General features: G+C 31.1%; 1 protein-coding gene across 1 annotated transcript; it reads right to left on the reverse strand.

The window, feature by feature from the left end:
• Positions 1-1,003: 1,003 nt before the first annotated feature.
• On the reverse strand, positions 1,004-6,842 carry LOC107805949 (tonoplast dicarboxylate transporter). Its single transcript, XM_016630055.2, has 6 exons — positions 6,217-6,842; positions 4,525-5,017; positions 3,359-3,402; positions 2,887-2,982; positions 1,609-2,122; positions 1,004-1,446 (listed from the first exon to the last, which is right to left on the reverse strand). Exons 1-6 carry the CDS (start codon positions 6,628-6,630, stop codon positions 1,379-1,381), a joined length of 1,629 nt encoding a protein of 542 aa, XP_016485541.1. The 5' UTR covers positions 6,631-6,842; the 3' UTR covers positions 1,004-1,378.
• Between the last annotated feature and the right edge of the window lie 7,725 nt (positions 6,843-14,567).

Here is a 14,567-nt window from a genome sequence, read left to right on the forward strand (position 1 = left end):
TTATTTTTCATATATATATATATATATATATATATATATATATATATATATATATATATATATATATATATATATATATATAGTAAGATGTATAAAAACTTTCTAATTAGCATGGCTTCGCAGGTGAAGGAATTCACAGAAATAATAGCATATAATATGGTAAAAATAGCACGGTATAGCCAGTTTTCGGACTGATCATTCAAAAATAGCCAGCATTTACGAAGTCAATGAAAAATAGCCACTATTTTGTTGCAACAGAGACCGGTCCAGCATAATATACTGGAGTTCGGTGCACCTGTGTATGAACTCCAACATATTATGCTGGACCGGTATACTTTGCTGACTCAGTATAATATACTGGAGACTGGAGCACCGGTGCTCCAAACTCTAGTATATTATACTGGAGAATTATACTTGCTGGAACTCCAGTATATTATACTGGAGTTCTAGTGTACTTATGCTGAACTCCATCATATTATGTTAGAGTTCCAGCATACTTATCCTGGAACTCTAGCATAAAAGCATACTTATGCTGGAACTCCAGTATAATATACTGGCGTATTTTCCGGGTTTTGAACAATATTTTCGCTCAGATTTATCTTTACATGAAAAGTGGCTAAATTTCGATTACTTTTGAAACTGAGCTATTTTTGAACGACCAGTTGTAAATCGGCTACTTTTGAATTTCTCCCTATAATATGGGGTAGATTTTCACAAATAGGATTATTTAGTGCGACTATTTATATTTTGACCATGTTAAGAAAAGTTTGAAAATAACTTCGTTGCTAGAAGCTTAAAGTATGCTGCTAGATTCAATATTTACTTTTTCTCATCGGTATACATAGCTTATATATTAATTATACATACATACGTACATACATACATATATTATGTATTACTGGTTATTTTAGTTTAAGAGCAAGGTTATTTGGGTTAATTCTTTTGCATTATTAATCAAAGTTCAAGTTAAACATGAAAGATCCTACGAATATCTTGACTCTCATTTTAACTACAAAATTTTCCTTAAATATAAAATTACATTCCATATTTCTTGGAACAAAAAAAGGCTATACATTGCTGCAATCCAACAAGGAAAAGAAAATAACAAATATGTATAACAAAATATAATATATTCAAGAACTCCTCCTCCTCCTCATGCGCCACGATGATTCCTCTATAGGGATAATTCATCTAGATACAATGAAAAATTCCAAAAAAGAAAAACACCAACTGAGAAAAATACCCTAATATCGATATGATTGTATAAATATTTTTACATCGCCAGTACCTAGAACTTAAACTGTTTCTCAATTGGTTTAAAATCACCAAAGCCAAAGGTTGGTGTCCTCTTGCCTTATGTATCCCTTTATCCAAAGAACTAGCCACACCAACGCAAATAATTCCTTGATACATTTAAAGGTTTATCTGTTCCAAAAACAATAGGCGCTGAAACACACACAAAAAAAAAACGATTATTTTCACGTACAATATAACATTAACGTCACAAAACTATATATCTTTTGTCACATTAAAGTAATTTTGTCGTTACTCATTGTAACAGTAAAATCACAAATTTTGATTAACTAAAAAGTATAAAGGAAACTTTACCTAGGGTAGGCATCAAGAAAGAGAGAGCAGCAATTCCAGCGACTTTCAAAGGGAGTCCAGTTTGTATCATGTCTTTAACTTCAATATGGCCAGTAGTAAACCCTATAACATTGGAAGGCGTTGACGTGGGGAGCAAGAAAGCGAATTGCGCGCCAATGGCGCCCGGGATCATAAGAAGAAGAGGATGAACATGCATAGTTTCAGCAATTTGAATGAGCAAAGGAACCATAACTGTTGTGGTTGCATTATTTGATGTGATAAACTCAGTGAGAATTGCACTTATTAAACAAACTGCTGGTGCAATGGCTAAGTATGGTGTTTTTGATAAGAAATCTAGGGTTTTTGTTAGTATATCAGCAAGTCCACTTGACCTAATTCCATCAGCTATGGCAAAACCTGCTCCTAGTAGAAGAATTATGTTCCATGGCAATTTCTTGCATTTGTTCCAATCCATTAGCTTCTCTCCTGGCTGCTTCTTGTTTGGAATTATGAATAATAAAGTTGCCATCATGACCTATACAATGAGAAAATCAACATCACGGACAGACATTTTAGGAACTATTTTGAACGTCAATTTTCGACGTGTAATAGTAACTTGGTAGGCAAGCAGAGGCAGATGTAGGATTTGAAGTTTATGGTTTCAAATTCGGAATTCTACCACATTGAATCCAATTTACTGGGTTCAAAATCTAAATTTTCACTCATTTAGCTGGATTTTTAACACATATGCATGGCCTAAGCCGAAGTTATGAACCCATAACTTCTTCATTGGCTTGGCCCATGTAGGCTAGAAAATACTACTCCCTCCCGTCTATAATTAGTGAATTTTTAGCATTTGGCACACTCCTTAAGAAAATACGAACTCCTAGAAAAGAAGAAGAAGATGTTTTCACTAAATTACCCTTAATCAGTTGTTACCTTGATACATTGGAATATGTAAATAAGGACAAATTTTGAAAAAATAAAATTAATTCCTTCTTGATTATGTAAAAAGACATTTATTTTGGACCAAAACAAAAGGGTAGAGGTAAGATATGCATACACACTACCCTCCCCAGACCCTACTTATGGGACTATACTGAGTCGTCGTCGTTGTTGTTGTCGTTGAGGGAGTATGTAATATATAGAAACCATCAAATTATTTTAAGAAAATTTATTTTTAGTCTAAGTAACCAATACTTTAGAACAACAATGCATTCTGCTTAATGAAAAATATTTATATATAGATTTATTTTGTTAATTGAAACTAATGGTATATATAATTAGTGTAGTGCTTACACTAACAGTTCCATCACCAGCACGCCCATTGAAGAAGGATCCCCATCCAGGAATATCATCAGTAATACTTCTTGTCATCCACAGCACTATTAAAATCTATAACAACAAAATCAAATTAAATTAGTTACATAATTAAGAACCCGTTTGGACATAACAATTTTTTCACTTTCTTTTTTTATTTTTTTTCGAAATCAATGTTTTGTCATAAAATTTTAAATTTTCACTTGAACATAAATTTTGAAATTTTTCGAAAATTTGAAAAACTCCAAAAAGGCCGTTTTACAAAATCTTCACTCAGATTACTAACAAAACTTCAAAAACAACCTAAAATTATATTCATGTCCAAACTACTCTAATTTTTAAATATTATTTTCACTTAATTTTACAATTCTTATGTCCAAACGCCCACTAAATTTAAACACAAATAATGTGGATTACATTAAAGAGTAATTAAAAATGGTAGTAAACGCACCGAAAATACTGATAAAACCATCTTTTCAGCAAAGGCCATGGGACCTACACAGCACAAAAGTGGGTCCAATCAATTAGAATATTGGGGTCTAAAATAATTGCAGACAACATCAATCTAATATTCAACATCTATTATTGACACAAAATAAAAATATGTGGCCTAAGTGAATCTTATAATAGCCATGAAATTTCAATTGGACCACTTGTTGATGACGTATTCTTTTAAGATATCTGAAAATTGACCATTGAAATGATTGGGGTACAGAAAAAGATAATCTTGAAATTAAAGATATAAGCCTCAATTCTATCTCTATACGTGTCAGTTACATATAAGTTAATAATATTGAGGTGAGTTCAGAACTTAGAATAAATTTAAAAAGAATATGACCTTTATATGTATATATTTTAAATAGTTTTAGAGCCCGTTTGGACATAATAATTTTTTTACTTTATATATATATATATATATATATATATATATATATATATATATATATATTGAATTTTTAATTTTTCACTTGAAGATGAATTTTGAAATTTTTCGAAAATTTTAAAAACTCCAAAAAGCTATTTTTTTTTCAAAATTTTCACTCAAATCACTCACAAAAAATTCAAAAACAACCCAAAATTTTATTCATGTCCAAACACCATTCTAATTTTCAAATACCATTTTCACTTCGAAATTTTTTTTCACTTCTTTTTAAAATTTTACAATTCTTATGTCCAAACGCCCAATTAACACATGTATACATAGTTATTCAAGATTGAAAATAATAAGTTCAATTCAGCCCACAAAACTCGTCCTCGATTCGCATCCATCTATAATTTGAGGGATGATTGAGAACTAAGGGTTTGTTTGGTTGGAAAGAAGTTATCCCAGGATTAATTATCCTGGGATTAATTATTCCACTCTTCCATGGGGATTAAAAAAACACTATAATCCCAGGATAATTAATCACTGAATTAATTATACCGCAATTTTCTCCCAACCAAACATGGAATAAATTCTTCTTAAATTTAGTCCCGGGGTTAATTATTCCTTATCTCTCGTACCAAACGAACCCTAAGGAAAAAATTATATTTTAAAATTGAGAATATATAAGAAAATAAATTAAGAGAAATTGGGTATAAAAAAATTAAATAAATATAAGGGTTTAGAAGAAGTACCTAATAAATCAAGCTCCCTTTTCAAATGAGATTTGTCCAAATAAGCAGAAAGAGATCTACTTGATCCTTTCCTACAATACAATAAGCAAAGTGTAGCCCACAAAGCAAAGAAAATCACCAAAGCCAAAGGAAAACCAAAGAAAAACCAAGTGCTGAAACTTATAGGTTTTTCTTGAGGAAAATAACTCTTCCACAATCCCACCAATATCAAATTGACACCTGTCCCAGTTAATGTACTCATTCCTCCAATTGATGCAGAATATATAACCCCTAATATAACTGCTTTACAGAAGTTTGTCACCAGCTGATCGGAATGTTCCGGTTGGTTCCGGTTAACCGACGGCAACCGTTGCAAGATTCCGGTGGCCACCGGCATCATCATTACCGTTGCCGCCACGTTGTGCATCCACATGCTGACGAAGAATGTGGTGGCACAGATCCCGAGAAGAAGAAGTGGTGGATTCAATGGATTCCCACAGAATAATAGTGTTATCTGCCGTGGCGGAGCCAGAATTTTTCACCGAAAAGTGTCAACAAATAAAAAATTAGATATACCGAAAAATTAAGAGGAATCGAACATATAATATATATAAAATAAAATAAAATTATCTCGCAATACAGTCCGCCGGTTATCTGCATGGCCCATGCACGTCAATTGTCTACAATAATTCAACTATACTACTAGCTAGAAAAGTGTCATCATTCACCATATTCATTAAACTCAGGTATTTTATATGGACAATATTAAAAGTTATGTGTACATATTTAATTATGAACACATAATTTTAAAAAATATAACATATTTATAGTAAAATTCTAAAGGTTGAACTTAACAACTAAAACTTGCCTCTGCTTGTAGTAGCGTACATAGTTAAACTTTATATAAAGAAAATAATAGGCCAAATTAGATATTGACATTGAAACTGATTAATAACGGTAAAATGTCAAAAAGAGAAAAACAACAGATAATTGCTGAAAAGTAAACTTTTGAAATATGTGGTACTAAAAACTTAAGAGATAAAAGTTTATTGGGATCATGATATTTGTATGGCTATAAAAGTTTTTATTAAGGGTAAAATGAGTAAAATAAAAAGTTTAAAAATTAAATTATTTTTAAATATAGAAATGTGTCATTTTTTTTGAAATTGACTAATATAAAAAGTATGTTATATTTAAATTGAAACGGACTGAGTAATAATTACGCAACTAAAGATAGAGATGAAACGATGTATTTCCATTTCGGCAAATACGTACATACTTGAACATGTACAGCTCATATCAAAGCACAATAAGTGTGTGGCATATTTTTTAAGGTTTATTAATTAATACCTTAATTTATAATATATAATTTATTTTAATTATTTACTAAACCACAATAAATTAGTATAATTTTTTTTGGTTTCTCACCCGGTGTTCGGTACCCGTATTGGAGCCCGATTATATCCGGATTTAGGGTCCCATTCTGGGGAAAGCGCTCACTACCAAAGATTTTTCCATACTCAGGGCTCGAACTCAAGACCCCTGGTTAAGGGAAGAGCAGTCTCATCTACTGCACCACATCCTTTGATGGTAAATTAGTATAATTTGGTGTATAGGATTCGGATAAATTTCTTCCATATTCCAATTTCGCGACACCCACAAATAAAACAACAAAATTCAACAAGGAATTAATAGAAAAATATAATTACTCACATTTAAGGCCAATCTTCTGTGTATATTATAATGTTCAACAGCAAGAGCAAGTATAAAACTCCCAAGAACAAGAGCAATAACATCATCCATATAAGAATGAGCAACGTCGTCGGCCGACGAAATTCCGAACAACGGGAAGAGAAACAACGGCGACATGGAAGTTATCGGCATCGGCACCGCCTCCGACAACCACCACGTGAAAATCCAAACAAGAATTCCGAGCATATTAGTGCTAGTCGCCGGAGCATCATTCATTTTCACAAATAAGCAAATAATTATACATAATAAAGGTCCCAAAATTGTGAAGAAATTCTTGAGTGAAAAAATAGAGTGAATAAATGTATTCATACTTTGTGACCTGTGAATTGGAAGAAGAGGTGTTTTTTGGTCATTATTAGTCTCATCTCCATTCATTTTGGAAGATTAGAATAATATAATCAAGAGGATAGAAGATAGAGAAAAAAAGAGAAAAATAAGGTTTGGTTGAGAAGTTTACAATGAAAATGCAAATGAAGTACGATGTATATATAGTTGCACATGTTTTGTCTTTTAATAGTGGAAAAAAAGGAACAGAAGTTAAAGTTTATTTATTTATTTTTTGGTTATTTGTTCGGGAAGACGGGTTGCTATGATGGTAAGCAACCTTCACTTTCAACCAAGGAATTGTGAGTTCGCGTCTCCCCATGAGCAAGGTGGGAAGTTCTTGGAGGGAAGGATGCCGAGTTTCTATTTGGAAACAGCCTCTCTACCCCAGGGTAGGGGTAAGGTCTGCATACACACTGTCCTCCCCAGACCCCACTAAGTGAGATTATATTGTATTGTTGTTGTTGGTTATTTGTTCATGGTTAGTGTATATATATATAAATTTTTCAGATAATTTTAGGGCCCCTTTAGACATAAGTTATTTTTTTCGAAATCAGTGTTTGGTCATAAAATTTTAAATTTTCACTTGAAGATGGATTTTGGAACTATTCGAAAATTTGAAAAACTCCAAAAAACTATTTTTTAAATTTTTTTACTCATATCACTCATAAAACTTCAAAAACAACCCAAAATTATATTCATTTCCAAACACAACTTTAATTTTCAAATATCATTTACACTTGAAAAAAAAATCACTTTTTTTGGAATTTTACAATTCTTATGTCCAAACGCCCACGTAAAAATAACCATAATAACTTTTATAGGAATATTTTTTTTTATATAAAATTACAACTTACGACTAAAAAACATTAAAAAGGGGAAGCTCATTCCTAATAGTACTCTAATCAAAATTATTTTCTAGTTATACTATTAACCACAATTGTTATATCATTTTTCTTGTGCATATCCTCAAAGGTGTAAGGAGGAACTTCTGTTGATGCCGTCATTGCGATGTTATTCATTGTAGGATTAAACCAATCATCAATTATGATCGTCGTTAATCTGCGTTCACCTTGAATCGATCATATTTTATTTTAATTTTTTGTTCTTGCGGAAATTTCATCCGAACCATTTTGAAGATCATCAAAGAGTTCTCTCGAATGAATTCTACTCTTTCTACTTTCCAGTAATTTATTCATGGCACGCCTTCTATCCCTCGAATGAATTCTACTCTTTCTGCTTTCTAGTAATTTATTCATGGCACACCCTTCTCCAACACATGTGTTTTCAAATCATTCATCTGACAAAATTCCCTAACAAATACATACGCAAAAAACAACCCAAAGATAGAGAGAAGGAACAGAGGGTTTCGAGGAGAAAGAGAGGTAGAAAGAAGCAAAAGAGGAAAAATGGATGGATAATTTGAGAGTAAAAAACGGAGGGTAAAAAACAACGGTTTAGTATGTCGAAACACGGAAAGTTCCAGCATAATATGCTTGATTATGAAGCTCATGCGCATAAATTTCCAGCATATTATATTGGAACTCCAGTACTCGGAAAGGTTCAGCATAATATGCGGGATTGTGGAGCTTCTGCATTTTGTTCGGATTTTATCTTTACATGAAAAGTAGCTAAATTTTGATTACTTTTGAAACTGTGACTATTTTCAAATTACCAGTTGTAAATATAGCTATTTTTGATATTTTCCCTAAAGCGGAGCTGCTTTGGCCCCATAATTTTTGGGGCTCCAAATTTTTCTAATAGGTAATATGTTAATTTAATTTTAAAAGAATATTTTGGTGTTTTAATTGAAAAAGTACAAATTCTCATAATAAAAAAATGAGATTAAATTGTTGAGCATAAATTGAGAGAAAAAATCTTTTTGGGAATCATTTTCTAGATCATAAATTGAGAAAGAATTCGATTAATAATTCTTAACTCAAAAAAAGGTTGAAACTTTAATATAATTCCAAAATGTGCCATGGATAAATTTTTAGCAAATAATAAAAACCCTAAATTAGAAAGTATGTCTTAAGAGAGAATAAATGAATTAGATAAAATTGTTAATAACTTTGCATTAAAAAAATAGAATTTAAATAAAATTATATATGATTTTTTTAAATAAAAAAATAAGGTCTTTCATTAAAGTTTTGCATTATGCCTCCATGTTTATGGAGCCGCCCATATTTGTTTTGTGATATCATGTATCCCCCACCCACCATAGGATTTTTCTTTTTTAACAATAAGTAAATGTGAATAGTGTAGAAATTTTTACATTTTTGACTTATATTATATACGCTAAACTCTTAGGAACGAATATCCTTATAAATAATTGACGTATTTAACATATGATCAAGCTAAAGTTGACACGTCGATCAAGCTTTTGTTATTTGTAAAAGTTAGGAACTTTCCTTTTTTTAACTTTTTCTATTGCACATTTGCACTTTCTCAATTAGGAGCGTTCATGGTTCGGTTTGGATCGATTTTTTCCTAAAAAAAATTCAAATCAAGTAAGTCGGTTTTTCAAATATTAGAACCAAATCAAACCAATTAAGTCGGTTTTTCTCGATTCGGTTTATGTCGGTTTTTCGGTTATTTGTCATTTTTTTTCCTTAAATATAAGACATACACTACCAACACATATTTCGGCGACCACATTTTAATGCAACACTATCAAATCAATTGCCCTTTGAGAAATTTATTATTTGCCAAGATATATTGATGATAATTGAATCAAATAGTAATGACTAATTTAAGGACTCAATTAAAAATATATTATTTTTAACATGAAATAGATTCTTACACTTAACAAAAGAAAACTACCAATCAAACTAGAATGTAAAGGTAAAGAACTGTACTAAAAGTGCAAACGATTAACATTTACTATAAAAATTTTGAAACTTTGTATAAAAGTATACATATATATAGGTGTAATTCTAAATTTAAAATAGTTACTCCTATATTCGGTTTGGTTCGATTTTTTTTTATTAAAACTAAAACCAAATCAAATTTGATTGATTTTTAATTTTCAAAACCAAAATCAAATCAAACAAAAAAGTATCGGCTCTTTTAGTCGGGTTAATTTGGTTTGATTTTTCGAATTTTTATGAACACTCCGCCCTCAATCAATTCTTCGTCCATAACTATAGTGGGGTCTCTCTGGGACCCACGGCGAAAACATGGGATATATGGCGTGCCACGTCATAATTGAATATATGACATGGCATGTGGTGTTTAATAATTTGGCCACCTCAATTAGACATTAATAACAAGTGGCTGCCTCTTATCCATGAGCTGACTATGGTCGAATCATTGTCAATTTATCATAAATAAATTAAACGCAATGTCATTTACATATTTAATTTTGAAATAGGATGTTCTCCCAAAAAAAAAAAAAAGATAATTAATTAAGTATCAATACGCTATATTAGCTATTAAAAAATGTCTTGCACATGGATAAACCTTTGGGCTTTGATCCATATTACTAGAATCTATCGCAAAAATGTATTAAAGAAATACGTTAAGACACACTTCCCCTATTATAATATTTAAGTAAACTCCTTCAATTTCCTGTTAAAAGTTTCATATTACTATTATAATTTAATCGACGTATCACGTATGTAACCTTTAATAATATATTGATAAACGAGATTTTATAATAATTTTCATTCATTTGGCAACAAAATTAATAACAATATTACTATAAGTTAATACCGGAGTATGATACTTAGCATGAGTTTTAATTAAATAATGTTAAAATAACAGTTGCGATATTGCATTCAAAATTAGCTTTAGGATCACCTTTTGCTAATTCAAATGAGAGATATTGCATAAATATTGGAACAATTATATATTTTGGTTGAAATCCTTAAAATCAAAAATCCGATGAGGGCACTAGCAGTTCGTTTATGTGCCTCTTATACCTTCAAATCTTGGGTCCGCCGTCACCTTGACTTTATGTGAAGGCATATAACTGACCTTAATTAATTTGGAAATATGACATAGTTATTAATTTGGATGTCATACAAAGTTATCCATCCGACTCATCCATAGTTATCATTATTAGTTTTGAATTGCATAATTCCTAATTTGTCTCCTTTTAGCTAATTTTTTGGTCTTTATATTTGGTTGACTAGAAATTATATTTATCTCATTGAAATTACTATATAATCGTACCTTCGATGTTTATCTGATCGTATTGACACACATACGGCTGAATGGGTCAGTTTAAAAAAAGAAGAAGTTTGGACTAGTAAATTTAGTTTGAAATTTCACATAAATTAATAGAGATTTTTTGTTAAAATTAAATTCATTAAACACAGTGAAATGGTTGACTATTATAATAAGAAGGTAAATCTCTATCTTCACTTATTTTAGGGGACAGATTGTTCTATCAATCATGAAACAATCACTTATTTTAATTATATAAATTAATACTCAAAACCCAAAAGTTCATTACTAAAGGATGAATAAATTTCTTTTTCCATGTACTGATTAGGGCGGACTGGTCTCCTGTAAACAGCCTCTCTACCTCTCGGGGTAGGGGTAAGGTCTGCGTACATACTACCTTCCCCAGACCCCACTTGTGGGATTATACTGGGATCTTGTTGTTGTTGATTAGGGCGGACTAATGTTTATATAGATAAAAATCTCTGTCTATATTCTCCGAAAACCCGAAACTAAAAATTTGAGAGATTTTTGTGAATCTAAATGCCATATGTTTGAATATAAACATTCAATTTGGTGGAATAAGAATATAATCTCGTGGTCATTATTTTCCTGAAAATGATCTGTTTGTTTGTGGTTTTTGATATTTAAAGATGTTTTAATTTGTTGCCTGTTGGGTCCTTCATAAGTCATAACATATATGCACCATACAATTGTGGGGTCTATTTGCATGTAAGAGAAAAATATGTGGACCAAATTAATAAGACTTCCAAAATATAACTACCTGCGACGTGACGACGTGTGTAGTGGTGGGTATAAAACAAAAAAACTCCAATCCAGTCCATTGATGTACCGCAAAGGGCAGATAGACCCTCTACTTTTTGAATTGACCTTTCTTTAGTATGACCACAAATAAACTTCAATCTCATACCACTTTCCAGATACGACCTCACACTTGTCTAGGAAAGGCAGGGACAGAGCTACAATATTAGTTATGAGTTCGAAAGAAAACATTAATAGTTTTTATTTAGAAAATTTATTAAATGTGTGTGAAAATTTTAATTGCAAACCTACAAACTAAAACAAGTTACGATTCGACGAGTGTCAGAGGCGGAACTAGAATTTAAAGCTTGTGGGTTCGAGATTTTAATTCGTTTATGTTACTAGGCTCTAAATTAACAATTTATACATATTCAATGAAGTTTTAAGACAAATATATGGTTTGGACCAAAGTTGTTGGGTTCGGTCGAACCCGCAAGCTCTATGCTAGCTCCGCCCTAGTACAAAATAGCACGGTATAGCCAGTTTTCGGACTGGTCATTCAAAAATAGTCAGCGTTTACGAAGTCAATAAAAAATAGCCACTATTTTGCTGCAACAGAGACCGGTCCAGCATAATATACAGGAGTTCAGTGCATCTGTGTATGAACTCCAGCATATTATGCTGGACCGGTATACTTTGCTGACTCCAGTATAATATATTGGAGACTGGAGCACCGATGCTCCAAACTTCAGTATATTATACTAGACAATTATACTTGCTGGAACTCCAGTATATTATGCTGGAGTTCTAGTGTACTTGTGTTGGAACTCCATCATATTATGCTGGAGTTCCAGCATACTTATCCTGGAACTCCAATATAATATGCTGGAGTTCAAGCATACTTATGCTGGAACTCCAATATAATATACTGGCGTATTTTCCGGGTTTTGAACAATATTTTTGCTTAAATTTATCTTTACATGAATCCATTATGTGAGTTCCTTTCTAATTTTTTTCCTCCTTCCATCCTTTGTCATGATATTTTCCAATAGCTCCAAAGTGATCTTTATAACTCATGTACCTTGAAATGGTATGTCAATACAATCTAGATATGTATGTTCACGCCAATTTATTACTTAATCATAATAAAATAATATGATTTGATGTAATATCAAGTGTAAGTAAATCTATTTATCTATATATAAAGGAGGGGATTAACAAGATGATGTGGCATTTTTCATAGTGTCGGAATCCTATTTATCCTTTTTCTCATTTTTTTGATTTTTTTATTTTATTTTAACCATTTATATTATTTTAAATTTAAATATCCATATCCATAACTCACACCTCTTGATTGAGGGTTGTGACTTTTCAAGTCTATAACCCCCAATTATTTATTGTGCTATAAACTGTATCTTAGGTTATAAATTGCATCGTTCATTCATATTTTTTCCTACTCTTATAATGTTTAGTTTTATGCGGTGTGTGCTTCTTGCACTCCTTTCATTTTGCAGAAAGTCTTCTTAGTTTTTGTAATATTCACCTTCTGAAGAATATAGTGTGAACCCGCAAAAATTTATATAAATATAGTGAACATGCGCTATATCTATTCATCTTCTGAAGAATCACTTTCCATATCCATATTGTTTACTTCGTTTTTTCATATCTGGTAGAACTCAAATCAGATGTAAAAGACTGGCAAAATTAATACTTTATTGTATTCAAGTCTTTATGTTATACCAATTTTTTATTTGCGTATTGTAAGTGGGAGATGTGATGGACACATTACTTTTTCAATACAATAAAATTTAAGTAATAATTAAAATAAATATTATATTAAAAATAACAATACGATGCAATACAATAGATAACAACCAAACAATGACAGATAATTTTTTTTTTAATTTTTTTTTTGAACCCATTGCATTTTTCATTTTAGGATGCCTTTTCCTCCTTAATTATTTTCCATTTTTTTTTTGTAGAAATCTTTTCTTGGATTGTGAAACCAATATCTCAATAATCATATGTCTTACGACATGTCTAGATCAACTATTTCAAGTATATGGTTGTTGCCGGTATTTATATATATATATATATATATATATATATATATATATATATATATATATATATATATATATATATATATATATATATATATATATATATATATATATATTTGATCTTTCCCCTTCTTTTATAATTGTGTATTCATTTGATTTTCTAATAATTTATACGCTCTATTCTTCTATAATTCCTTCCTTAGCTTTAATTGCGATTATAATCTTTTTGCCTTCTATGCCTTTATGACCTCTTTTACTAAATAGAAATGAGTTGCAAATAATTAATTTATTATTCAACTTTTTCGATTGTGTTTCAAAAGTTTTTTAACAGTCATGATTTTAGTTTCCCTGCCCATTTTATTTTGATAATTTGAAAATCCCCTATTAAAATCCTTAAGAATTCCTTGGAGGGGGCAAAATACATATTGACCCGTCGGCCGAAACTAATTGCATTCTCTCTCTCTCTCTCTATATATATATATATATTCTCGATTATTATTTTTGGGAACGATTAAAAAAATATCAATATGATAGGCTATGTGGTGACTTGGTATTTTTGTAGGACCACAAAATCTATTTTTTCTCAAGTTTCCTCTTCTTTTTTTCCACCTCATTTTAAAACTCAAAAGCCTCTGAAAAAGTTGCTAATTAATATTTTTCTACAATAATAATATCAGTTTTGTACAACAATTATATAGGAATGGAAGGCAAGAGGAGTTATCACCAACTTAATATCCCAGAACGAGAGTTAAAAGAACTCTAGAATGAGATTCTAGAGTGAGAAGTAGATAATTCTAGAAAGAGCAATTCTAGAAATAAGTAGAAGGCATGATTCTAAAACCGAGAGGTTGTGAGTTCGAGTCTCCCCAAGAGCAAGGCGGGAAGTTCTTGGAGGGAAGGATGCCGGGAGTCTATTTGGAAACAGTCTCTCTACCCTAGGGTAGGGCTAAGATCTGCGTACACACTACCCTCCCCAGACCCCACTAAGTGGGATTA

This window comes from Nicotiana tabacum, chromosome 13 (assembly GCF_000715075.1).
Source record: "Nicotiana tabacum cultivar K326 chromosome 13, ASM71507v2, whole genome shotgun sequence".
Lineage (NCBI taxonomy): Eukaryota > Viridiplantae > Streptophyta > Magnoliopsida > Solanales > Solanaceae > Nicotiana > Nicotiana tabacum.